At 43.7% G+C, this 26,428-nt stretch overlaps 2 protein-coding genes across 2 annotated transcripts; both read left to right on the top strand.

Annotated features, from left to right (window-relative positions):
* Positions 1 to 13,332: 13,332 nt before the first annotated feature.
* Rnf222 (ring finger protein 222) lies at positions 13,333 to 15,539 on the top strand. Its single transcript, XM_040270608.2, has one exon. The coding sequence runs from the start codon at positions 13,333 to 13,335 to the stop codon at positions 13,966 to 13,968; it is 636 nt and encodes a 211-aa protein (XP_040126542.2). The 3' UTR covers positions 13,969 to 15,539.
* Positions 15,540 to 20,562: 5,023 nt separating this feature from the next.
* Positions 20,563 to 25,847, top strand: Rpl26 (ribosomal protein L26). The gene is made up of 4 exons (XM_005332855.5): positions 20,563 to 20,716; positions 21,665 to 21,837; positions 22,835 to 22,975; positions 25,673 to 25,847. Exons 2-4 carry the CDS (start codon positions 21,670 to 21,672, stop codon positions 25,799 to 25,801), a joined length of 438 nt encoding a protein of 145 aa, XP_005332912.1. The 5' UTR covers positions 20,563 to 20,716; positions 21,665 to 21,669; the 3' UTR covers positions 25,802 to 25,847.
* Positions 25,848 to 26,428: the final 581 nt, after the last annotated feature.

Raw genomic sequence — 26,428 nt, 5'->3', positions numbered from 1 at the left:
AGTGAGATTCCACTTATGTTAAAAATAATTATACATGTGAAGAGATACACGTACAATCTATAATTACTTTTAACATGACTCTATATTATATATGGTTACATTTTATGATATATCCTGGGAGAATGAATAACAAAATATTAAGGGTAGTTGTCTGTGAAAGAGGAATAGAGCTTGTGTTTATTTTGTGTATGTGCTTTTACGAATTTCCCCTATTTTTTCAACAGTAGTGCTATTTTTATCATCAAATATATATATATATATTTCTTTTTTTTTTTTTTTTTTTTGCTCCTGACATTGGTCCCTGACCTTGGCCTTTCCTGAAGTCTCTCTCAGCTGTCAGGGAGGATTTAAGTTCTGGGATGAAAAGTGAACATTTTAAACTCCCATAAGGCAGCCAGCTTACCTCCAGCACTGAGCCCAGGCTGCTGCTCCACCCCAAAACGTTCAGAGAACAAATCCCCTCGCTGTGCTTCCTTCCTTGCTTCCCTCCCCCGATCTGTCCCGAAGCTTCTCTGCACCTGGAGTTTGTCGTTTTACAGGCCCATGCATTTGACAACAGTGAGAGGGAACCCGAGGGCGGGAGGCGCACAGCAGGTGAATGACAGGAACGCCACCCCACGCTACGCGCTGCGCTGAGAGCTTAGGACATTACTCAGCCCCTTCCTGCTCGCCTGGTGCTCCACCCCTGCTGTCTTCCTCCTCCGGGGCCGCACCCTGGAAGGTCAGGTCCTTCCTTGCTGGTTTCACCTCCAGTCCAGGCTATTTTTCTCTTTTTCTTTATGTGATCCCATCTGTATCCTCCACCTCTGCTCCCGCCCCAAGGGATCTCTTAGGTGGAGCATTTAAACCCAGCCTTGGGCTCTGCCACCGAAAGTCCTTCAATAGCCCCTTTCTGACTCTGGAATCCTAAGCCTAGGAGGTCAGCCTTCAGTCACTTGTCCAAGTGAGTGTGTGCCAAAGTCTGTAAGCGCAACTACTTTTGGTACACAAGTGGACCTGATTTACTTAAACGGATTACTTTTATCACTTATTAAAATATAATTAGAAGCTGGATGTGGTGGCACACACCTGTACTCCTAGCACTAAGGGAGCTAAAGAGGGATAGAATGGCTTGAACCCAGGAGTTAAGAGACTAGGCTGGGCAACACAGCCAGAGACTGGTCTCAGAACCACCCCCCAACACACACACACTCACACAAATTGTAGCTGTAAACCTGAAATCACAGGTTTGAAACTCTAATTATATCTTTAAGGTATGAAAGAGTTTGGGGTCAAGGGTTTTGGGGTTTTGTTATCTTCCCTGGGGTTTGAATCCAGGAGCACGCTTCCACTGAGCCACCTTCCCAGCCCTTTTTATTTGTGGTTTTAGACAGGGTCTCAGCCTGGAGAGTTGACACAGACCTGTAATCCCAGCCACCTGGGAGGCTGTGGCAGGAGGATTCTAAGTTTGAGGCAGTTTCACTGGAGAAGTAGCTCAGTGGTAGAGTACCCTAGGATTCGATCTGCAAATCCAAAAACTTTTTTGATAGTTGCAGATGGACACAATACCATTATTTTATTTTATTTGTTTTCATATGGTGCTGTGGGTCAAACCCAGCGCCTCACATATGCTAGGCAGGCACTCTGTCACTAAGTTACAATTTTTAAAATGAAGAGAGAAACTTACCAAATTACCCAGGCTGACCTCAAACTTGCAACTCTCCTGTCTCAGCCTCCTGAATTACAGGTGTTGAAAGGTATTCTTGCTTAGAATGAGACTGAAGTAGACCTTTAAGTTCAAAATGTGGCTCGATTTTTTAAAAAACCCAACAATTTTACATGTGGTACTTAGGGCAACAATTAAGAAAACCGACCACTAGAATGGATCTCCCCAAGGATCCCTTTCTCCTTCAGAAGCCCGGGCTTCCTTCACATATTCCTCTCCCTTCCCCAGCCCATCTTCTAACTCATCCCATGCTCACCTCCTGGGGCATCCGTCTATGGGCTTTTTCCTAGACAACATTTTCATTCAGTGGCCAAAGTAAGGCTCTAACCAGTTATGGGTTTCTACTCCTATATCCGGCCAGCCCAAAGCTTCTCAGTGAATTGCCACCTTGAGGAAGGAATTTTAGCATGGATTCCAAAGGCATTTAGAAGGAGTATGTTGGGCTGAGGTTGTAGCTCAGTGGTAGAGGACTTGCCTTGCATGCATGAGGCACTGGGTTCAATCCTCAGCACCACATAAAAATAAATAAATAAATATATTATGTCCATCTACATCTAAAAAAATTTTTAAAAAACCAAAATTTAAAAATTTAAAAAAAACAAAAAACTGCATGAGTATGTTTCTGAGACTCCCCCTGCCTGGCCCAGCACACATGAGCTAGGCTTAGGAAAGCAGTATATTCATTGAATGAACTTTTTTTTTCCTTTTGTTGTGTACAGGGGAATTGAACCCAGGGCCTTGTACATGCAAGGCAGGTGGTCTATCAAATGAGCTATATCCCCAGTCCCCTGAGAACATTTCTTTATTGAGCTCAAATAATCCCAAACCCCTGTGCTGGGGTCTGCAGAGATGAGTTCAATAGAATCCCCTTCTCAAGGACCTAAAAGATGGACAGGAGATGGCAGCAGGAGGTGATGAGGTACTAGGAAACATACTGGAAGGAAGAAAGGAAGGAAATCACAGAGCCCTTCAAGTTCAAGGCCTTCAAGGGACCTGAACTAAAAACCAGTGCTGTGGCCATGCTGTGTGTGGCATGGAAATCACCAAGGAGAAGGACAGACAGCCTCAAGTGCTACCGAGGGTGGGCTTTGTCCTGAGAGTGGTGAAGAGCCACAGAATTCTTCAGAGGGAAGGGAGAGGGGAGATGAGACCACTCTGTTCTGAAAGTTGGACCAAAGGGGCTCGGGGCTGAGCAGAGGAGAGTTAGGAACAAAAATCCAGCCCTTATTTTGCTTACTGAGCTGTGGCCCTGATATGGCCTGCAGCAACCTGGACAAGGGGTATCTTTGGCAATTTAACTGCTAGAAGGAGGGGCCTCTTTGTTTTCTGTTCTGAGGCCCAAGGTGTCCCTGTGCTGCTAACAGTCCTGGACTATGTAATATAGAGCCCATGAGGATGGAAAAAGGGAACAGATTGAAGAGAGATTTCAGAGGCCTTGGGGAACAGAGAGAAGCCTAGAGGGTGTGAATCCTCAAAACCTACAATGGGCCTTGAACTGTCTGGAACAAGCCGGGTCAGGGCCCAACACCTGCAGGAAGACACCGGGAGCTACAACTGGTTCCTCATCTGGTCTTACTGTGGGGACTACAGCCCCACCAGGAACCCCAAGTGGCTGCACAGGGCTGGCTGTTACAGGAAAGTGAGCAGGGTGTGCATGTGGGACCACTGAAGCAGCCTGTCTCCCCTCTTGGCCTCTGCATGGGTTTCCCTAGGGACCGGACCTCTTACACTCCATACTTCTGGGATCCTTCTGCCTTTACGTTATAGGCTTTCCCATTTTCCCACATTTACCAAATCAGTCCAGATGCTGAGGAGTGTGTGGGGGACAGGAAGAGGGTCAAAGATCATATGCACACACACACACACACACACACACACTCATGGCCAGGAGGTGCCCTTAGGCATCACTTAATTGCAGACCGGGAGCTTGCACAGAGGTGCAGCCAGCTTGCCCCTGGTTCTGCTTTTCTTGCATCATTCTGTCATGCAGAGCTAGGACTGGGACTTCACTGGCCAACCCTGGGCATTCAGAACAATGACTGAATCCACATAGCCATTAGGGTCTGTTATTCAAGTCCTGGCCAGTAATCTAGACACGCCCACAAACATCGTGTTTAGCTAGTGATGATCACTGTCAGGTGTTTTCTCATGGACAGCAATGACAGAAAAAGATAAAGTGCCTTATCCTGGCGAAGGTTGGTCTTAATCTATGAACTCACATCCTCCCTCTCTCTCTTCCACTTCTCCCCCTCCTCTTCTCACTATTGCCTCTGGCCTGGATTTGCAGTTTTTGGTCCCAAGTTTGCTCTCCAACCTCCATCCCACTATGTCTTGGATATTTGGGATGACTTATTCGTATTAAAGTGTTGGCCCTGGAATAGGGTTCCAAAGGGCATGGATTCTCCCATCCTAATAGGGTTTCCCTGTCAGCTCTCCCCACACCATACCCACAGGGGGTGGAAGGAAGGTGGAGCAAAGGGGGATACCCTTGTTGCTGGACACTCCGTGTCCTTCTAGAGGAGCACAAGAGCCAGGAGCTGAAGAGATCCCAGCTCCATAGGATGCTGGGGACAGTGAAGTGGGGATAGAGGAGCAAATCACTCTGAAGGTTCCTGGGGCCCTCCAGGACCCTGTCTGAAAGAGCCACATCAGCTTCTGGTCCTCCTCCCCCTCCAGCCTAAAGGAAGGACCCATCTCCAAGTGACCCAGAACCCCAGAAATCTCAGAGATCAAAGGTTCCTACCCAGATTTCTCCTTAACGTTCCCTAGGGAGGCTGCTAAAAACTCAGATTTCAGAACTCAAACTCTGCATGTGTTGATAATGTTGAAAGCCCCAAGACATATTGTTGAATTGAACAAGCAAGATGTGGAGGTGTGGGTGTGGTGAACCCCTTTTATATTTTTAGAAAAGTAGCAGGGGGGGAGATACAAATCCACATTTGAATTTGCTCTTGTTGACAAAAATAAATAAGATGCACAAAACTAACCACTAATGACAGTGGTTATCTATTTCAAATGTGGCAAAATACACGTAACGTGTCTTGCTAAGTTGCTTAGGGCCTCGCTAAGTTCCTGAGGCTGGCTTTGAACTCCAGATCCTCCTGCCTCAGCCTCCCGAGCTGCTGTGATTACAAGCATGTGCCATCGCGCCTGGCATCAAAGCCATTTTTAAAAAATATCTTTAATTATAGATGGACACAATACCTTTATTTTGCTTATTTAGTTTTTTATGTGGTAACCTTTCATCTTCCCAAAATGAAACTCCGTACCCATTTTTTCCTTCCTCCAGCCCCTGGCAACCACCATTCTACTATCTGTTTCTATGATTTTGACTACTCTAGCTAGCTCCTGGAAGTGGAATCATACAGTGTTTGTCTTTCTGTGACTGGCTTATTTCACTTAGCATAATGTCCTCAAGTTCCATCCATGGTGCAGCCAGAATTTACTTCCTTTTTAAAGCTGAATGATATCCCATTGTATGTATATACCACATCCAGTCATCCATTCATAGACACTCAGGTTGCTTCCATCTTTTAGCTATTATGAATAATGCTTCTAGGAACATGGATGTACAAATGTCTGAATCCTTGTTCCCAAATATTTTGAGTATGTATGCAGAAATGAAATTGCTAGATCTTATGGTAATTCTGTTTTAATTTTTGGAGGAACTGCCATATTGTTTCCCACCAAAGCCACATCATTTTATATTCCCACCAGCGGGGCACATGAGTTCCACTTTCCCCATATCCTCAGTAACATTGTTAATATCTGTCTGTTTATGTATACATTTAAATGGTTATCTTTTGAAAGGATATGTAGGAAATGGGCAGATGGGGAACATGGAGGGGATTTTCACTGCAAGCCTTTTAATACTTTCTCCATTTTGAACCAACTGAATGTATTACTTATTCAAGAAACTAAATTATTTTGCCAACATTCATTAAGAAAATTTCCAAACATCCAACAAGTTTGAAATTATTTTGCAACAATAATCCAGATAGCCACCACCTAGATTCCACAATTACTATGTATTATTCTTGCATTACCATATAACTATCCATCCATCAATAATTTCTTAAATATAGAATATAGTTTCTTGGGCCTCTCTCAACACCTGCTAAGTCCTTCACATGGGCCTGGACCTTTGTGTGTTTTAGTCAATTCTCCAAGTGATTGTAGCATTTGGGAACTTCTCTCCTGGTCCAGCTTCTCATTTCATGCAGAAATTGTACCTGCAGTTTATTAGCAGTTAACCAGCCTTGGCCAAAATTCTTCCCTTGTCCGGAAGACTCTTACCCTCACAAAAGGTGTCTCCAAAGGAAGGTCTTATTTATCTTGCTGGGGCCAATACAGCCCCCAAAATCATTCCCCTCCTGGCCTACCTCTTCCCCAGAACATGCTTCGATGGCTCAATGACACAGCCTTCAATGTGGCTCCAGAACAGAACACAACTCTTCAACATGGCCTATCCAGAGAGGAGACCCAGCGCTGGTCCCATGCTTCCCAGAGCTGGAAATTATTCTCCTGGGACTCAATCTGCATGTGTCCTTTCTGCTGAGAAGAGTAGGCCATCTAAATGAGAGGATGGTATTTGTAATAGTCATCTTATTCACTATGCCAGCACCAGATCAGCCAAGCTGCTGGAATTAATAAGCATTCATGTCCTCTTTTAGCCTTTTTCTTTTTCCATAATACTAATGACTGTGATGGTGATGATGACGATGACTATGATGATCCAACAGCAGATAACATCAACAGGTCCCCTGTTGCATACCAATGTTGTTCCAGGTGCATTATTTGCATTCATTCCTTTTTATTGCCACAGGAATCCTATAGAGTAGGTACCATATCCCCATTTTTTTAAACAGATGAAACAACAGAAGCATGAAGTGATTAAGTAACTCCCCCAAAGGGATGTGGTATTTTCTCTTTAGTCACCACTACATATAAATACTGGTCTTAACTTCCCAAAGTTCCCTACTATCAAATTCCATGATATAGATCCTCCTAGCTAATATACCTGCGCTCTCAACCTTTTCTAATGCCTCATTTCTTCTGCCTGCCAAAATTTAATAGTCCTCTGTTCCACTCTCTATCTCAATCTTTCTAGATGGTTAGAGCCAGCCAGATAAATAAATTCAAATTAAGATGTCTCCAGCTGGTTTATTTACTCCCTCAGGTAAGTGTGTGTGCATGTATGTATGTGTGTGTGTTCATATACAAATATACAACCCTTAAAGTAGAATTCTTATTCTAGAACATAAAACCATAACAGATTATGATAATAAATATTTACAGATCGAAGGCAATATCACAGCAGGATAAGTGGAAAAGATACCAGGGCCTCAGGATCATCATATCTCTCCAGAAATTGTATCATATAAGTCTGAATCTAAGAATGGCTTGGCCTGGCTCAGTCTTCTTTCTGGGGAACATAGTGGGAGTTGGTACTAAGGTATTTGGGGCACCTTTTCCAGACCCCCAGAAAGTTCTAGGTAGAGTCATGAGCCATACTATTGAAGGAGCTGAAAATTTTGCAATGGGTCCCTGAAGGTGCTAATGGAAGGAGAGAAATTGGGGAAGTCCTATGAACCACAGCTGCCAGATGAAACACAGGACACCCAGTTTAATCTGAATTTTAGATAGACACTAAATAAATTTTTAAAATAAGTATTTCCCATGGATGTACTTATACTAAAAAAAAAAAAAAAAAAGCACTTGGTATCTGAAATCCAGATTTATGTGGGCATACTGCATTTTTATTTACTAAATCTGAGACTTCCAGGAAAAGAACACTGGAGACAATGCTGACAGCTCCTACCCATCCACTTCTGTCCTTGGGTGAGGTGGCCACATGCACTACTTAGATGCTCTACCCTCAGCTTCAAGGTGTCCATGGAGCCAAAGTGGTGATTGATGGGACAGAAAAATGGTCATCCTATGGGGTCACACTCATGCTTGGCTATATCTTACATCTAGTAACTCCCCTCCCCCAGGAGAAAACTGATCTTGGGAGACCTCCCGAGAGGGCAGGACGGGTATTCCCCAAAATGGCTTCCAGTTACCCCACCTTTGATTCTCCTATATTCTTGATTTTTTTAATCACAAAAGAAATGCATATTCATGGTGAAAATTGAAGTATCACAGAAAGTCACTCCAGAGAAAACTACTACTAACAGTTTGAAGTGTCTTCTTCCAGATTTTTCTCTATAAATTCTATCATGTAGTAGTCTCAGTTTCACAAATAGAATCATAGTGTACAGACTGCTCTGAAACTTGTTTCTATATCAGGAACTCCTTTCTGCACATATGTGTGGTTTCCTACTTCTTGGTGTTACTCTGTCTCATTTTGTTACTTAAATATATTTTTAATTTTTAATTGATGTATAGCAATTATACATATTTATGGGATACAGTGTCACATTTCAATACACATATAATGTGTAATGACCAAATCAGGATAATTGGCATGTCCATCACCTCAAATGTTTATCATTTCTCTGTGTTAGGAACATTCAAAATCCTCTCTAGTAGCTATTTTGTAACATACAATGAATTGTCCTGAACCATAGCTACCCTACTGAATTAAAGAAGTAGGCATAGGATAGGGGGAATAACTTATTTGCCCCTTTATTTCAGTAGTGATTGGTCTTTGGGCAGTTTGAGCCCCTCTCTGAGTGTTTGATGAATGACAAATGCACTCAGGCACATCACACAAATATTTATGTGTCACAGCCTTCCTGAGGCTGACTGACTGATCCTTCACCAAGTGCACAGGATGGGGATGCAGTTGGGGCAGGGGTCCTTGAGGGTGGAAGAACTGTGTGTGATTTTCCTGTTGCTGGGATGGGGAGACTCGTGCCTGGGAAGCCTCTGTCCAAGGGGCCCTGGGTCACTGTCTCCACCGTGAGCCCCTCTGACTCAGACTAGAGGCTCCTCTCCTAGCATCCTCATCAGGATCACCTGATGCCAGCAGCTGCCCAACCCCTGGGCAACGTCAAGAGCCTCCTGGCCTCAAACGGGTTGGGCAACATTCACTTCCCGGCGCTGTCCTACCGACCTGCTCGGTCATTAGGAAATGACTCCGCGGCGGCGGTCACAGTGACAGCAGCGGCAGAGGATCCAGCTGCCCAGGCCCACAGCCTCTGCGTGGCTCCCAGCTGCTCTGTGGATGCTACTCTTGGTCAAAGTCCAAGTGAGTCTGGGGTCCTGGCTGGGTGTGGGGAAGGAGCAGGGCAGTGTTCTGAATTGATGCTGGAGTGATACTGGGGTGTGTGTGTGTGTGTGTGTGTGTGTGTGTGTGTGTGAGAGAGAGAGAGAGAGAGAGAGAGAGAGAGAGAGAGAGAGAGAGAGAGAGAGAAGAGAGAGAGAGAGAGAGAGAGAATATGATGCATGTATTGTTTATGGGTGAGGATGTATCATAGCTAAAACTATAGGGACTTGCATTAAGGTTCTAGGGAGAATATCAGGTGCCTAGAAATGTCACTGTCTCTTAGTGGCAGTGGTTTCCCAGGGATGGTGACACCTGCTCCCTCTGAAGATGGTTTACCAACCATCGCCTTCCTCCTGCCTCACCATCAGCCAGAGGGGCAGCCCTGTTTATGGTCATTCTGAGAAGGGAAGTTTGGGTAGTCACTGTTCTATCCACATTTCTTCATCTACTCCTTGGATCAAAGTTTGGAAAGCCTTCCACAAAGGCCCATGGGAGCCCCCAGTAGATGAGACAGTTCACAGTGAGGGCTGTGTAGTCAGACCATCCTGGGTTCAAATCCTGGGTCTGTCCGATCCTAGCAGTGTGACATGGAATAAATTACTTTACTTAAGCAGTCTGTAAAATGGAGATAATACTTACCTCCCAAAGTTATTGTCAGAATTCAACCAGGAAGGGATGCAAAATGCCAACCACATAATTAGTGTTCAATAAATAGTAGCTGTTATAATTATTTATTATGAGCTCAACACTGGACCCATCTCAGAAGGAAGATTTTCCAGTCTTCTTCCCCCCAATCTCTCAAGGCACAAATGGGGATGCTTTTGGCATACAATGCTCTGCTTTGTCACTTCACTAGCTTGTGTCCAGACTAGAGCATGTTCCTTGCGCTTCTTCTGCTGTCTGTTCCCATACGCAGCCCTCAGGTCCACCAGAGGAACTCAAGGATGGAGAATGGCACAGAATAAAGAACAAGGAGAGATGCAAGAAAGGAGAGGTCCTAGAAAGACCGAGATGAGAAGAAGAGGGAGAAGGAGATGACATTGTCCAGGTGTGAATGCCATGGGTCTACTGAAACAGAAAGGATTGCAGTGGAAAGAGGCCATCAGTGGAGGCTTAGGATATCTTCTGCACTCCTTGGACCCCTTTTACTTTTCCTAGAACTCACATGAGAAGTAAAAAAACAAAAACACCCCTCTCTTCCCCCTTCCCTGCTCATCCAGAGGACAGTGCTTCCTGAATTAACTTATATCTACTCACCCAATCTTATCCATTGGTTCCAATAATGTTCTATCATCTGTGGGATCTTCTCTCTTTGCTATCTCCCTCTCCATCATCTTCCCAAGTGACCCTGGGCAAGTCTCTCCACCTCTCTAGAACCTGACTCTCCTCATCTATAAAACTAGGAGGTTCAATTAAATGATGGCTAAAGTCCATTCTTCCCCAATATTCTTTTATTTGCTCTTATTCTCTTGCCTACTTTGACCCCTATTTCTCAGTTATCCAAACCATTTAAGCTACTGATCATCAATCTTCCTTTAAAAAAAAAAAGTGCTTTTTCAAGAAAATGTCCTTTTTCAATAAATGCCCTCTAGGCTCTAAAAATTCATGAAAGATGTTCATGATCATTGCTTGTCCCCAGTGTGTAAGCTCAATATTAAGCAAATACCAGATTCTCAGAAAACTCCTGTTGAATATTGGATGGATGGATGGATGGATGGATGGATGGATGGATGGATAAGGGAATTACTATTGTATACCTATGGGGAGTTATGAAATGCAGGAGGACATATTGGTAATTGGTTAGCTTGAGAAAATCATGGTCATCTTGATAATAACTCCTTGGTTAATTCAGGCATTTCCCAGTGTGTTATGAAATGAAAACTGACAAACCCCAGAATTACTGTTTTAATATTTATTCATTGCCCATTACTTAACTAATCTATGGTCATGTTGATCAGGTATTCTAATTTTAGGAGAAGCGCCTCCTCTTTTAGTTAAGAACCATAACAGAGGTTACCAAAGCCCCCTCTGATCTTCCTTCTCGGTGAAATCTCTCATTTACTGAGCACTTACTGTGTGCCATATTCTTGCATTAATTCAGGACTCTAGGAGGAAAGTCGACTTTATCTTACAGATAAGAAAGTAAGGCTCAAAGAGGTTAGAAAACCTGGCCAAGGTTATAAATAGAGTCAGAAATGTATGTATCAAATATTAAAACCTGGTTCCACTATCTGAACACTTGACTCCCTTCCCCTCACCTAGACACCAAATCTCACTTCAGAGACCAAATCTGCAACCCTCTGCAACGGTTTTGGGACTGATTCCATGATCCTAGGTCTCCCATTACCATCACCAAATATTTTTACTCTTTCTTAGTGATAGGATATTTTCAACTTGGCAAAATGGACTTGGAACCAGGCCAAGAGAGCAGAGCGATTCCAAAAGATTTGTGATCTTTATCGTTTGTCCTTCCCAGTAGCTGATCTCATTTCCATCATGTCTGTCGGGCCTCAGGGATGGCCACACTACTTTGTCAGGGTGTCTGGGGTCTTTTATCTCTTGTCATGGAAGGAAGAATATAATCAATAACAGACAAGCATGGTTCCTTCCAAAGAGGCTGTTCTAGATAGGTTTGGGCTACACAGTTGTGATACTGGGGCCTTTTAAATGAAGACCCATGGATGTCACCACATATCCAAGCGGGTTTTTCTCTTTGAAATCATGGAGAGTTCTTGCTGAGAGCATTTTGGGGATGTCTCCTTTGTAGCCAGATACTGTTTCAACCCACCATGTTACTTTATAGTGACCCCATAGTTTTAATCTCAAACAATATCATGCCATTTAATCTCTCCTTCACTTTTTCACCAGATTTGTCTCCCAGTGAGTTCTGGCCATTTCCCAAACATCAAACACATCCTCCAAGAATGAGAATCTGCCTTCACTGAGGTTCATCAGCAGGTTCTCTGACTGCCTTAGGCGGCCGTGGAAGAAGAATTTGAAGAATGACTGAGCATGGTAGGTGTTTAACTATGAGGAGGGCCAGCAGGCATTTTCATGTGTAAATTCCAGGCTTTTCTACGAGGGATTGAATCCAGGGCCTCAGATATGCTAGGCAAGTGCTCTACCACAGAGCTACATCCGCAGCCCCTCTGAACTTTATTTTTTTTAATTTTTATTCTTTACATGTTACATATTTTTATTTGTTCTTTTTAGATATACATAGCAGTAGAATGAATTTTGACATGTTTTACATACATAGAGTATAACTTATTCTAACTCGGATCCCCTTTTTGTGGTTGTACTTGATGTGGAGTCTCACTGGTCGTGTATTCATATATGAACATAGGAAAGTTATGTTTGATTAATTCTACTGTCTTTCCTACATCTCCTCTCCCTTTCCTTCATTCCCCTTTGTCTAATCCAGTGAGCTTCTATTCTTCCTCCCCTCCTGCCTTTTAACCTTTCTTGATCTTAAGTAAAAGTTGTTTTCAGTAAGTTAGGCTGCCTGAATTTTGGAGATGGCTAAAAGAGATGAGTATAATGAATGAAAGAAAAATCCTATTTTCTTTCACATCTCAGATTGGTTTTAAGTGTTAGCATCTGCCTATCAGAGAGAAACTTTGGCCTTTAGTTTTTTGGGATTGGCTTATTTTACTTAGCATGACAGTCTCAAGTTCCATCCACTTACTGGAAAATGCCATAATTTCATTCTTCTTTATAGCTGAGCTTTATTTTTAAAACAGTCATAGCTTTATATCCACCCTTAGCACAGAGGAATGCAATCCAGTGGCTGGAGGAAATTCATGCATCAGCCAATCCTAGCGGAGGGGGAAGGTTAAGAAGTAGTGGGCGGTTTCTGAAAAATGGCCACTTTGGATACGGACCCAAATTGAAGACTGGACTGAGCCAGGACATACATTTTCTTAGCTCTCTGTTTGCCCTGGGAACTGGGTCCTCCTGTCTTCACTTCTGCATTGGACCAGGAAGAGGTGAGGTAGTGACCTCACCATGAGTACATGTCATGGTTGGGGTGAGGCATCGGGCACTTGGGGGTAGTTTTCATCACGCTCCTCACACCTCCTTTCACAATCCAGCGTGGCTTGGATCTCTCATCTGTTTTGCAGCGCCCCTTCCAGAAGCTTCTGTGCGTCTGCTTCCTAAGACTCTTGGGTCTCTAGGTCTTAGGTTTTGGTTTGAATCAGGGCACTAAAGAGAAGCAGCAGAAGCGGAAAGAGTGGGAGTACAAAGAAGAAGAAGGTTAGAGAAAGACAAAGCTTAGAGAAATCCCTTGAGGCAGGGGTGTGGGTGGAAGTTAGGAAGTGGGGGAGGGGGAAGGAGGAAGAAAGGCCTGGATGTTCATGATCCTCCACCTTTGTCCTTTGACCAGCTAAACCCTGCCTTCTCTGAGGGGGTCATGTCAGAAGGGGAGAGCAAGGACAGCTCGGGCAGCGAGTGCCCTGTATGCTACGAGAAGTTCCGGGACTTGGAGGGTGCTAGCCGGACGCTGAGCTGCGGCCACGTGTTCTGCCACGACTGCTTGGTCAAGTATCTGCTGTCCACCCAGGTGGACGGGCAGGTACAGAGGACCATCGTCTGCCCCATCTGCCGCTATGTCACCTTCCTCAGCAAGAAGAGCTCCCGCTGGCCCTCCATGCTGGACAAGAGCTCGCAGACCCTGGCTGTGCCGGTGGGCCTGCCCTCTGTGCCCTCGCCAGACCGTGGGGGCCACACAAACCCTCTGGCCATCTCCCAGCAGGTCTGGAGACCATCCTCGAGTCAGGGCACCCAGCTTTCCTTGGATCTGTTGCCCAGCCTGCCCCGGGAGTCGCAGATCTTCATCATCAGTCGCCATGGGATGCCCTTGGGAGAGCAGGACACCGTGCTGCCGCGTCGCAGCCTGGCGGAGCTCTCGGAGGTGTCCCCCGCTCCCAGCTCCACCCGCTCCTTCTGTTGTCGGTCAAGGGCCCTCCTACTCATCACCCTCATCGCCGTGGTGGCTGTAGTAGCAGCCATCCTGCCCTGGGTGCTGCTGGTGAGGAAGCAGGCATGAGTGGTGTCACCCAGAGGGACAGAGGAGGGAGGTCCAGCCTGAGAGCTGCTCTGTAGCCTGGTTAACCATGGCTTGGGTGGAGGCGGAGGGAGCCCTGGTTGCAAACACGCTTTGAGGAAGGAGCCTGGACAGAGAGAGGGATCCAGTACCGTGAGGCTGGAAGTATGACGGCTGTGCTCCACCTTCACCCACCCGGTCTCAGCAGGAGTTAAAGCGTGGCAGGGAGGCGACAGCTGAGCTGACCTGAGAAGCAGGTGCTCCACCTGTGGCCCCTATGTGTATCCTCAGCAAATACCACTCCTCTAGGCCAGAACTGAGCAGCCTGGGCAGATCCATGGTCACTGCCCATGGGGTCACCAGCCCTAAGGTGCAGTCACCTGCCAGGTGACAAGCCTGAAGCCAAGGGGGCCTCCTTCAGAACAAGGAAGTTCTGCTGGCCTGTGTCTTGCCCGATGGGGGCCCAGTGGCAGACCTCCTCCAGAATTCTCACTGGGGATTTTCTAGGTTTCTAATGCAAACCAGAACAAGTAGTAGAGTTGGTGCCAGGGCCCAGGTTCAGGTTTCCCAGAATCTTAGCACCTGTACACAACCCTCCCAGCATCCCAGTCCTCCCTGTCTTCTATTCACCAGCCTGGAACATCTTCCCTGAGTGGGAAGCTGATCTCAGAGGCTGTGGCCCAAGCTTGGCTGGGGGAAGCAACAGAAGAGGGTCAGCCGGGAAAGCTGAGGCTACAAGGGCTGTTGACAGAGGCCACAAACTGAGTCAGAGATCTGAGTCCTCTGGACCTACCTCTCAAGGAACGGGCCAGATTTTAAGTTTTGGGGTTCTCAAGGGTGGAGTGGAATGAAAGGCAGGGAGTGGAGGGGAAGCTCGACAGGCCAGACTGGAGTCAGCTGAGAACTATGTGGGCAAATTAACCCCTGGGGGCTCCCGCCTCCCTCCCAGCCCAGGTCCTCCTCCTTCTCATGACCCAACCATTCATTAGAAGCTGCACCAGCTGGGCCAGTTCCTGAGGTGGATTCTCAAGCCAAGCTGGGCGAGGAAGGGTGGAGAAGAAAACAGCTGTGCTTGGCGGGGACACTGCTGTCTCAACAAATGCCAAGAACCAGCTGCTATCCAAGGCTGCTTCATCTGAGGACCCTTGACGAGGCCCACCTGAAAAGCTCACAGTGGGTCTTGCCTGAGGAACCAGTATGCAAGTGTAGAGCTATTGGCTGTCCGAGGCCCATAAGCCAACCATGCACGGAGGGTGGAAAGCAGCAAAAAACCTCCAGCTATTGTCACAAGTACAGGGGGTTGGCACCAAGTGCCAAAACTAAGCCTTCCACAACCCATACCCCTCTTATCAAAGTTTGCTATCTGTATGGAGAAAAATAGCACTGTGCCTCTTATCTGGTTCCCAAATAGCTGCAGGTGGTCATCATTTGGGGACTACTAGGGAGTAGGGTCCACAATGCAGGGATATTTGTGACCCCAGGAAAAAAATCAAATTTAAAACACTTATGAGCTTCCTTATGCCTTTTCTGAGACCAGAGAACATAGGTGCTATGGGGGGGCGTGTGCCAGTGGAATGGGGGGTATTTATTTTAGGAACAAAAATAAACTTTGCAAAGACTCTAATGAGTCTGTCTTCACCTCAGCCAAGCTGCTTTAAAATGTTGTGAATTTCTAGGGACCTCACTGAAGTCTTTTCAGATTCTGTTGTATTTGCCCAGAGTTTCTTTCAAAATACCTGCAGTGTTTTCATATCATTCAGCAGTAACTCCTAGATGGTACTTCTTTTATTTTCAAAGAATGCCAAAAGCTATTTTTTAAATAAAGGTCTATATTTTCTCAAAGATTCCAAAGACTCTGTGATGCAGGTGGGAAGTTCTGAGCTTGGACTTTTAGTGTAATTCATGTAAGAATTAAAAAGATCCATGGAAAATACAAATGCAAATGCCCCTTAACACCGATCTATTTGTAAAAGAAATGCAATTTAAAATTCTTACAGCATTCTTTTTTTGGGGGGGGGGACTGGGTTTTGAACCTAGGGGTATTTTACCATTGAGCAACATCCCCAGCCCTTTTTATCCAATTATAGGTGGACACCACCTTTATTTTATTTTTATGTGGCGCTAAGGATCGAACCCAGTGCCTTACTCATGCCAGGTGAGTGCTCTACTACGGAGCCACAGCCACACAACTGGGATTCTGTTTTTTTTTTTTTTTTTTAATCTGCTTATCAAACCCTGAATGAGAACTTTCTCTGCCACTGAGACTGAGGTAGGTAGGGGAATTGGTGGTGGGAATGCATATGGTAAAGTTCTTTATCAAGGGAAATTTAACATTTTCTATCAAAGTTTCCAGCAATTTCTGTTCTAGAAATGTATCCTACAGATACACTTACATGTATGAGCAGGGACGTGTGAATAATATTATATAATTGCAGTATGCTTAGAATAACAAAGGATTGGGGAAACCCCCGAATGCTAATCAATAGGCTTCTGGTCCTTTAACTTATGGCTAGGGGCTACAGTGCAGTTATAAAGTGAACAAGAAAGGACTCATAAAATGATCAGGAACATCTCTGGGACACAATGGCAAATGGAAACAATCCAGATGTGGAACAGCAGATATCAGATACTACAATGTATATAGAAAGAGGGGGACATGAGAATTTATATTTTTGTTTGCTTATTTCTACATAAAGAATTTGGGAAGATACATGAAAAACTAATAACAATGATCAATTATTATTATCCCTCTGGAAGGGGATGATAAACTGATGAGATAAGAGGAAGAGTTTTCACTTGACTATTTGTGAGGTTTTTAAGTATTTTTTAGTTTTAGATGGACATTAATACCTTTATTTTATTTATTAATTTTTTGTAGTGCTGAGAATCGAACCCAGTGCCTCATACGTGGGAGGCAAGCACTCCACCACTGATTCACAATCCCAGCTCACTATTTATGTTTTTTTATGTATAATTTATTTATGCAAAAATTAAATTGAGGGCTGGGGATATAGCTCAGTGATACAGCACATGCTTAGCAAGTATGAGACCCCAGGAAAAAAATCAAATTGAAAAATATTAGAAGCCAAAGATCTTCAGTGTACACTCTTTGTACCTGGTGGGGAGACCAACCCGAAAACATTCAAGAACTGCCAAGCCACTTGTCCTGTGACTCGAGAGTGTTGATCACTGGCTCTGTGGGACTCGTTTGTCTGGTTAGAGGTATGACATCTTGCTGGGCACAGGATTGTACACCTGTAATCCCAGCGGCTCTGAAGGCTAGACAGGAGAATTGCAAGTTCAAAGCCAGCCTCAGTAATGGTGAGGCACTAAGCAGCACAGCGAGACCCTGTCTCTAAATAAAATACAAAATAGGGCTGGTATGTTGCCCAGTGGTCGAGTGCCCCTGAATTCAATCCCCAGTACAAAAAAAAAAAAAATGACCCTCAATAAGTAAGGCAAAAAGTTTAATCTTCTCAACATTCCTAAGTTTCTATACAATTTTTTGGGTCCTGTTATTTAATGTGTCTGTTCTCATTCCCCTTCTCTACCTTTCTTCTTCTTTCTTAAATAAAATCGTTTGCTTTAAGCAACCACCCTGGGGTCAGGGCTCTACAGGGAAGATACCATCAGATAAATGATAGACGGATGGATAGGTAGGTAGGTAAGTAGTTAGACAGTCAGATACTAGATACTTAGAGGATGGATGCCCGGGGTCAAAACTCCATTGCTCTTCTCTTCCTTCCCTTGTCCAGAGGCATACACACACTGCCACCTCCCATTGTCATAATAATCTTTAATATATACTTGACAGTCTAGGCCTCCCAGGTAAGCTTAAGGAACCATAACATAGTTTACTGAGCCCTGGAACACGCTTCCCGCCCCCATCTTCCTAGCTTTCCAGAAACAGAACAGGGCGACCTATTAAGACTTCCCATGTCCTAACTCAGGGGAACTGATCACAGCTATGCTCCCCCTACACACACTGTATCCCATCATCTTCCTAGCACATGTTCTTGGTTGACATGTCTGTCCCCTCTTCTAGGCAAAGTTCTTTCAGGAGAGAGGCTAGATCTTAAAAGATCTCAGAATCTCCATTATCTTGACACAGAATTTAGAAATAGTAAGAGCTCAATATAAGATAATATTTGCATAATGCATGTATGCCAGTGTGCCTGAATTGAATGAGATAGTTTGGTGGCTAGGAAAAAATTATTCCACTTTAGATGTGAAATCTAGATATAAACCCTGCTTTGGTGTGTTTAGGGGCTTCACAAAGACCTGATCTAATTTTCAAATCATGTTAGAGAAATATAGGGAAGTGAGGGAAAGACTAGCTGCCAGAGAATCATGCAGGGTAGAGCCAGGGCACCCAACAGGCACTGGTTAAGATAAAGAGGCTTTATAACTAGGCAACTGGTAGTTTTCATCTCTGGGTACAGTCAATAGGCCAACAATATTCTCACTGTATGAAGTGGACACATTGTCCAAAGAGTGGGCTGAAGGTTTAATTGTGATGACTCATTGTTAGAGGAAGAGAAGTAAGGAGGCCGGAGAGGGCTGAATGGTAGCAGAGGATGATGGGAGCCAAGGAAACAGAGTGGGTCTTTGTAGGAAGAAAAGGAAGATGATGAGGGAGACCTGAAGAAAAGGGTGGGGACAGGAAAGGTTTAAGGAAATGAAAAAACTCTTCCTTAAGACCATGAAGACCAGAGAGGAAGGCAAGCTAAGAGCCTTCTGTGACTCCCTATGGTTTTCAGCATCCAAATCAAAATCAGTTTGGCCCCAGCGCCCCTCGACTTCCCCCTGAATACCTTTCTCTTTAGCCACAAGGATCAGGTTCCTGGAAAGAAAATGTCACGCTACTCCTCACCACCATACCTTCCCTCCAGCTATTCCCAGTGCCTTATGGAGCTAATTTTAACATTCTTCAAAACCCAGTCAAGAGTGATCTCACCCCAGAAATCTTCCTTGATTCCAGCACTCTCTTCTGCCAGGAGCACAAAAAGTTGGGCTGAAGTACTGGGGATTAAAACCAATGAGCAACATCCCCCTTCCCTTTTTATTTATTTTGAGACTGAATTGCTTTTCCTGCCTAAGCCTTGGAAGTCGCTGGCATCTTAGGCATGCACCACGTCAGGGAGCTGTTTTTCCTTTGGTCTGGAGCTTAGACAACAGCTTCCCTCAAGCACATTCTCTGCCTTATTTGTAGCTTCAATGATTAGTTCAGGGTTGGCCTGTTGAAAGATGCTCCATAAGCATTCATTGAGTAAAGTGGCTGCAAAGGGTATCTCAGTGAATTTAATTACAAATAAAATCCAGGACTCTTTCCTTCACAGCCTATTTAAATACACAACTCACCATCCTGGTGAGGACTCACTCCTAGTCCCAGTGGCTCAGGAGGTTGACAGAGGAGCATCTCAAGTTCAAGGCCAGCCTTAGCAATTTAGTGAGGTCCCAAGCAATTTAGTGAGAGCCTGTCTCAAAATTAAAGAAAAACAACAACAATAACAACAACAACAAAAGCTGGGGATGTAGCTCCAATGGTAAATTGCTTCTGGGATAAATCCCCAGTAAACTTCCCCACTCCCCAAAAAAGAACACAATCATATATTTATATATTTTTTAAATTAATGAAAACACATGTTCTTTACTGACTGGACTCTGGGCCCCCAAGGATATATGGTTTCTCACTCTTTGCTTTGCCTCACCGAGTTTCTACAAATTGGGGTCATACATGGGTTCACCTGTAAACTATGGGTTCTGTATTACTTTTTCACCGGTTCCTCTCATTTATATGTAGCTCAGCTGATCCATTTGTAAAAATGGGGACAATAATAATAACAGCATTGACAGGACTATTTTATGGATTAAAGAAGCTAACATAAAAGGCGTAGAAGAATGTCCCCAACACTCAGCAAACTCCCTACTGTCTTATGTATTATTATGAAATTTGTCTCCTGACAGTGTGACATCTGCATTATTCATTCAACAGAAACTGATGCCTCAGAATCCATTTGCAGGGGAGCGTACCCCTTTTCCCTGAGCATCCCTATGCCCGGCTCTTTCACAGTGTGGTCTGGACCAGAACCCTTGGCTACACCTGGGAGCTCCTTAGAAATAAGGACTCAGATCTATTTCCGCGGGGTGGGGCGGGACGGGGGCGGGGGTGTGATCGGTGGCCCTAGTCCTTCGACGGCCCGTCGCCCCCGCTGATCCGAATCTCTGGTGCACCCCACAGTGCAGTCACTGTGTGTGTGTCGGATTTGTAGGCAGAGGAAGCTCGCTGGAGGACTCCACTTTGCTCCAGCTCACAGGGTGACCAACAGGCCAGGGTTCCGACGCCACCAGGCGGAACAAAGTAGGACCTGCCTTTTTTTGGCTAAAGGGGCGCCCACCTCCCGACACCCAGGAGTGATGGGACCAGCCCTGGGACCACTCAATCCTTCATCACCCACTGGAGTAGTCGGCCCCTGAGTAAACCCCCGCTTTTCTTTCGGGGACCACCCTATCCAGAGAATGAGCGGCAGCGCCCAAATCTCTGAAGGGAGACCCAAGGACGAGTTCCTCGCAGTTCCCCTCCGAGACACTAGGTGGCGCTAGCCGTCGGTTTCTTTCTAGTTTTCTCGCTCAAACTCGCCACCCTTCTCAAGCTTAGACATTGATCTCGCGAGATCTCCCGTTAACTTACAGAACCGGAAGAAGCGTGTAGGTCTCTTCCCTTTTGCGGCCATCGCTGAAGCGGCAGCGGGTGAGGAGTCAGCGGGGCAATGCGTGTAATCTGCAGCCATCCGTTTTGGGGGGTTGTGTCTCTCCACGCCGAGGGTCCCGAGATTCTCCTGCCGGCCGGATAGCAACCAAGGAGGGAGGCCGGGATGGTTTTAACCTTGCGTAGGGGCAGGCGAACCTGAGAGGGAATGAGAGGAGATTTGGGGACTCGAAAAGTCTTCAGCAATGTATTTTCCTGAAGAACCACCTGGAAATAACTGTGATTATTAAAGTCTTTGTAGAGCTTTCAAAGTGCTCTCGACCATTTTTGGACCCGAGTTCTCTGCAGGAATTTCCAGGCTCAAGGTTGGGGGCGGCGGCTGACTGATTTTGGAGGGTCTGAATGTGTTCACACTCAAGTTTGTAAAAGAAGATCGTTAATTTGATCTTCTAAAACCTCATGTTATGTTTGAAGTATTCGACATGCCTTATCTTAATTTAGAAAATACAGTGTTGGCTCCTTCACACGATGCTTAAGGAGTTTAGAGATTACAAAAGTTTGTAACCGGTCGCCGTGGCGCACACTCGTGACCTCAGCAACATGGGAGACTGGGGTAGGAGGGTGGCAAATTCGAGGCCAGTCTCAGCAATTTAGCAAGACCCCGTCTCCAGAAAAGGGCTGGGGCCTTGTAGCTCAGTGGCAAAGTGCCCTGGGTTCAATCCCCAGCACCACACACATACACAAAGCTTTTAGCTAAAGATGAGCTATTAAAGGAAAAGTCTTTATATTCCTTAAAGATACAGATACCATCCCCGCAAATATTTTTTAAATTGCGAACTTCGTTTCATAGGCCATTAAGTGTCAGCAGTTTTTGATGCAGTTAACTGATAGGAAGTCTTCTATGAACAATTCAAAGATGAACCTGTTGTTGCTGTTTGAAAACTAGATGAGACTTTGATCATTTAAGGGTATGTTTAATTTTTTATTTAGCCAAAATGAAGTTCAATCCTTTTGTGACTTCTGACCGAAGCAAGAACCGCAAAAGGCATTTCAATGCACCTTCACACATTCGCAGGAAGATTATGTCTTCCCCTCTTTCCAAAGAGCTGAGACAAAAGTACAATGTTCGATCTATGCCCATCCGAAAGGATGATGAAGTTCAGGTATGTATCCCTACTTACTCATGTTTTGACAGATGATCCCACACACTTTCAAAAAGAATTGCATTCTGAGAGATGCTTATGAGACATTGGCTTCCCAGAACAGATTTGCAAGACACATAGCACCAGGGACCAAAAAAAGTATGTGCCTGTCAATTCTCTTTGCAGTCAACTTTCCAAAGTATTGCATGCAGCAGTGACTAAATGAAAGAGCAAGACTGAAAATCAGAACAATTACTTTGGGATTAATTTTTTCATCATTGCGGTCCAAAAAAGAGAAGTACTGATAATCTGGGATTCAGAAGCTCTGACCTATGTAGTAGTACCATATGATAGAGTTTACTAGTAAATAATTTGCCAAGTCTTAAGTGAAAATTTCCATGAGTTTCTTAGGTATAACCTGCAGCTGATGACTAAAGAAAGAACAACCACTAGGTCCCTGCTGTACTAGTGCTAAAACTGCCTGTAGATCTTGGAGGAAGATTTATCTGTTTTCAAGATATAGCAGTGCTAGATAAAATTGAAACAGAATGTCTGTTCAGAAGTACTTTGAGTTGCTTTCTGGCAGGCAGAGGACCACTAGAATGTTTGGGATAGGGAATTCTGTCAGTTAACCTTTGTCAAAGAATTGGTTTACTAAGTACTTGTTCCCCACCCTATTTACCACTGGGTTGGACTATTCAGTGGGCATTGAATTAAGTACATGTGCTGTTGTTATTTTTGAGATAGAGTAACATGTTTGTTAACAGCTTCTGCATAAAGCCAAAGTGTGCTCCCTTTAACAAGCCTGGTAGGGGTGTAATAATCATCACTGTAGATAGGGACATGATTTATTTACAAGTTAATTAAAACTAAGAACTGTTTGCATATTTAATGATTAAGTCTTTCAAAACTGAAGAGTCCTATAGATATGATGATAGAATGGATGGTGAATAAATGATTCACAGTTTTCTTGACTGATTCTCATTCCTCGTTTCTGTTATTTTGAATTGGTGTTTAGGTTGTGCGAGGACATTATAAAGGTCAACAGATTGGCAAAGTCGTCCAGGTTTACCGGAAGAAATATGTCATCTATATTGAACGGGTTCAGCGGGAAAAGGCTAATGGCACAACTGTCCATGTGGGCATTCACCCCAGCAAGGTAGGTGTTTTTGAGAACACTTGACAGAAGACAGTTACCGCCGATAATGTTGCCAAATGTGACAGCTCATTTATAGAGCATCCCTAGTTTTAGATATGCTAGAAACCCATGTGATTTTGGTTTGGTGATGTTTTTATTATTCTGCAGAGCTGGAAGTCAAACCCAGGGCCTTACATGTTAGGCAAGCTCTCTACCATCAACTTACATTTCCATCCCTGGAAACCATATCTTAAAGCAATATTGTATTTATATTGAAAATTCTAATGTCACTGAAATCACAGTGTCCTTAACATTCATTCTATATGTATATTTACTGTGCCTTTTACTCAAAAGCAATTAGTAAGCTAATAGACCAACAATCTAAATATTGGCATATTTAATGTCTAGGAAATTGGGTATTACAAAATGAAGTAGAGCTCCAGCTCTGTTTTGTGTGTTCAGCAAAATCAAATAAGCTTTAAACCTTGTGAGGTAGGTTTTAAACCATCTACAGATGAAGAAAACCTGAAACATGGGCAGAAAATCCCATGCACAGTAATTGTATCTAAATGATTATTGGCAGCTCACAAATTTTGGAACTCAATTTGTTATTGCTGTCTCTAATTTCCATTTCCCAAGTTTTATTTAATTGTTGTTGATAGACACAATACCTTTTTTAAATTATTATACTTATGTGGTGCTGAGGATTGAACCCAGTGTCTCATGTTCTAGGCACGAGCCCCAACCCTCATATTCCAGGTTTTAAAAATTTTTATTGTAAAGGTCATGTAGAGTGAGCATTCAAATACCAGGTGGTCTTTTTGGATCGTATGTTGTTGCCATAAATCTAATTTTTGAACAGCAGTGTCAAAATTCTAGTACAATAAAACACCTGTATATCTTTCACTTAGAATTCTGTATTCAAATTTTGCCATGTTTTCTTTTCCCCATCTCCCCATGTCAGTGGCCTTACAAATGTCAGGCCACTTCAACTCTAATCAGTCTGATCTGTAGAGCAAGGATTTCCCCATTCTTAACCTAAACCTATTCTAGTCATATTCTTGTCTCGCACTAGGTCAGCTATTGTCAAGATCACCAATCCAATGACCATTGTTTTGTCTTTTTTGTACTTGTTTTGACACAGTTGATCTTGGAGTGGCTGAGTAGTCATCTTCATCTCTTAACTCTATTCTTAGAACTTCAGGCATATAGAAGTTGATGGTTTCAACCCAGACCCCTTTCCTGAACTCTATTTCCAGTTGACAATTTTGCATTTCGATGTGAATAAGCTAATTGGTATTTCAAACCTGAAATGTTCAAACTTGTGATTTTGCCTTTGAGATCTCAAAGAGTTTTTAACCATCGAAATGTATGGCAGCTCTATTCTCCCAATTGCTCAGGCCAAAAATAACATTTTAAAATTCATTTATTACGTACCCATATCAGCAGGTAAGATTTTCTGTTTTGGTACTGGGGATTGGACTCAAAAAGTCACTCTAAACACTAAGCCACATCCCCGGCCCATTAATTTTTGTTTTAAGACAGTGTCTTGCTAAGTTTTCAAGGCTACCCTCAAATTTGTGGTCTTCCTGCCTCAGCCTCCCCAATACCTAGAATTACAGGTGTGCACCAACATGCCCCACCTTTTGGCTACTGTCATGGTATTTAGAATCTTGTCTTCTTATTTCTGTCAGAGTTAACTACAAGATGTTACCTCATGTCCCCTCTTCAGCCATTTGTTGACAGTGTTTTTTCCATTCTTACACGTTCTGATCTTCCTGGCCGCCTCAAGTGTTTTAAACCATGTTACTGAGAAAATATGTGCTGATTGGCAGCATTAGCTGGCAATTTGATAGAATCACAAATTCTAGGTTCCCAGACCTACTGAGAATTAGGGGATGGGACCCAGGTTTCTATCTGTTGCTAGTTTTGGTTTTGTGTGTCATTTTTTTGGTTGGGTTGTTTTTTTGTGATGCCAGAGGATTGAACTCAGGGCCTTGTGCATGCTAGGCAAATATTGTACCAAGTTCTCCTGCCTTTGGATAGTTTTACCTAAATGGTCCACTTTTACCTAAATGGTCCTCTTGCTTTATCTAGAGTTTTTCCTGATCACCCTGTATAAAATGTCTTGTTACTCAGCCTCCTCGCATCAACCCTAGTTTTTCATCTATGTCAAGATGAAGTACATTCACTTATTTGAATGTTTTCTGTCTCAATCATGAAATACAAATCAGACTGTGAATCAATCCGTTTTGGTCAGTATGTTGAGTTTCATGTTGAATATCCTTTTCTTCTTCCCTTCACTTTCCTTTTTAAGACTGGAATTATGATAATGTAGATGCCTTTAGGATTAGGTTTGTTGGAATAAGATCTGCATTATTTGTTTCATTAAAATTTTGCAGGTTGAAGCATGTGTGAAAGGCCATGTTTAATTTTACTAACTATAGAATTCACACCAAAAAAATGTGACATGGTTGACTTGTAAAACTAGGGTGCGAGAGAGATATAGAATAGTTACATTTCACACTAAAAGACATTGTGATAAAGCACAGAAGAGGCTATGAAAAGAATCATAATACTGCCTGTCTGTCCTAACAGTTAAATAACCTTTTCATGTTTAAGCATTTGCTCTGCAGGTTTAGTAAATGGGATTGGATGTTAAGGCCTTTTTGGTGGTAATTATTTAAAACGTGGGAGTGTTTTTCATATTTTCTGCAGGTGGTTATCACCAGGCTAAAATTGGACAAAGACCGCAAAAAGATCCTGGAACGGAAGGCCAAGTCTCGCCAAGTAGGAAAGGAAAAGGGCAAATATAAAGAAGAAACAATTGAGAAGATGCAGGAATAAAATAACCATATTTACAATTTGCATTAAAAACGCTAAAATGAAGATATTTTGTTTTATGTGTGGTACTTTGGTGGTTTGGTTTCTTAGTGCCTTATCAGCCTTTGGATCTGTAAAGGGAAGTTTGGGTGATATTTCTGTTCAAAAACTAGCCATCCATTTTACTTGTGGCTCAATTGAGGTGGCCTTTGAACTTTGAGGATTAGTTCTTTCATAGTTGAGAAGTCCGTGAGGGTTTTTTTTAAGTACTTAACAGTTTCCTGAAATCAGATGGTGGGTTTTTTTTGCAGCAGGCACAGAAGCATTTGGTCTACATCATGGCTGCATTGGGCTCATCGGGAAGGCCTACAAAAGAAGCCAGCTGGGAATATTTTTTCTTGAATTTGTCTTCCTTCTAATGGGCTGCCATAAGGATACAGCATATTTACTTTTTTTCATAAAAATTTATGTCTTTGGATAAAAAGTCTTAGAATAAAGAAGAGAAGCTGCTGTGACCAGTAGCCCTGCTTCAAACTTTTCCTCTAAAATAAGAAGTCTCACTTTCTCTGAGCTCCATGTGGGTCCTCTGAACTTATATTTGCACTGGTGCTGATTGAGGGCTCTTAGTCCAAAATCTTTGGGTTGCAGTAT

This window comes from Ictidomys tridecemlineatus, chromosome 3, assembly GCF_052094955.1.
Source record: "Ictidomys tridecemlineatus isolate mIctTri1 chromosome 3, mIctTri1.hap1, whole genome shotgun sequence".
Lineage (NCBI taxonomy): Eukaryota > Metazoa > Chordata > Mammalia > Rodentia > Sciuridae > Ictidomys > Ictidomys tridecemlineatus.
The sequence above is the reverse complement of the archived record's forward strand: the minus strand, read 5'-3'. Positions and strand labels throughout refer to the sequence as shown.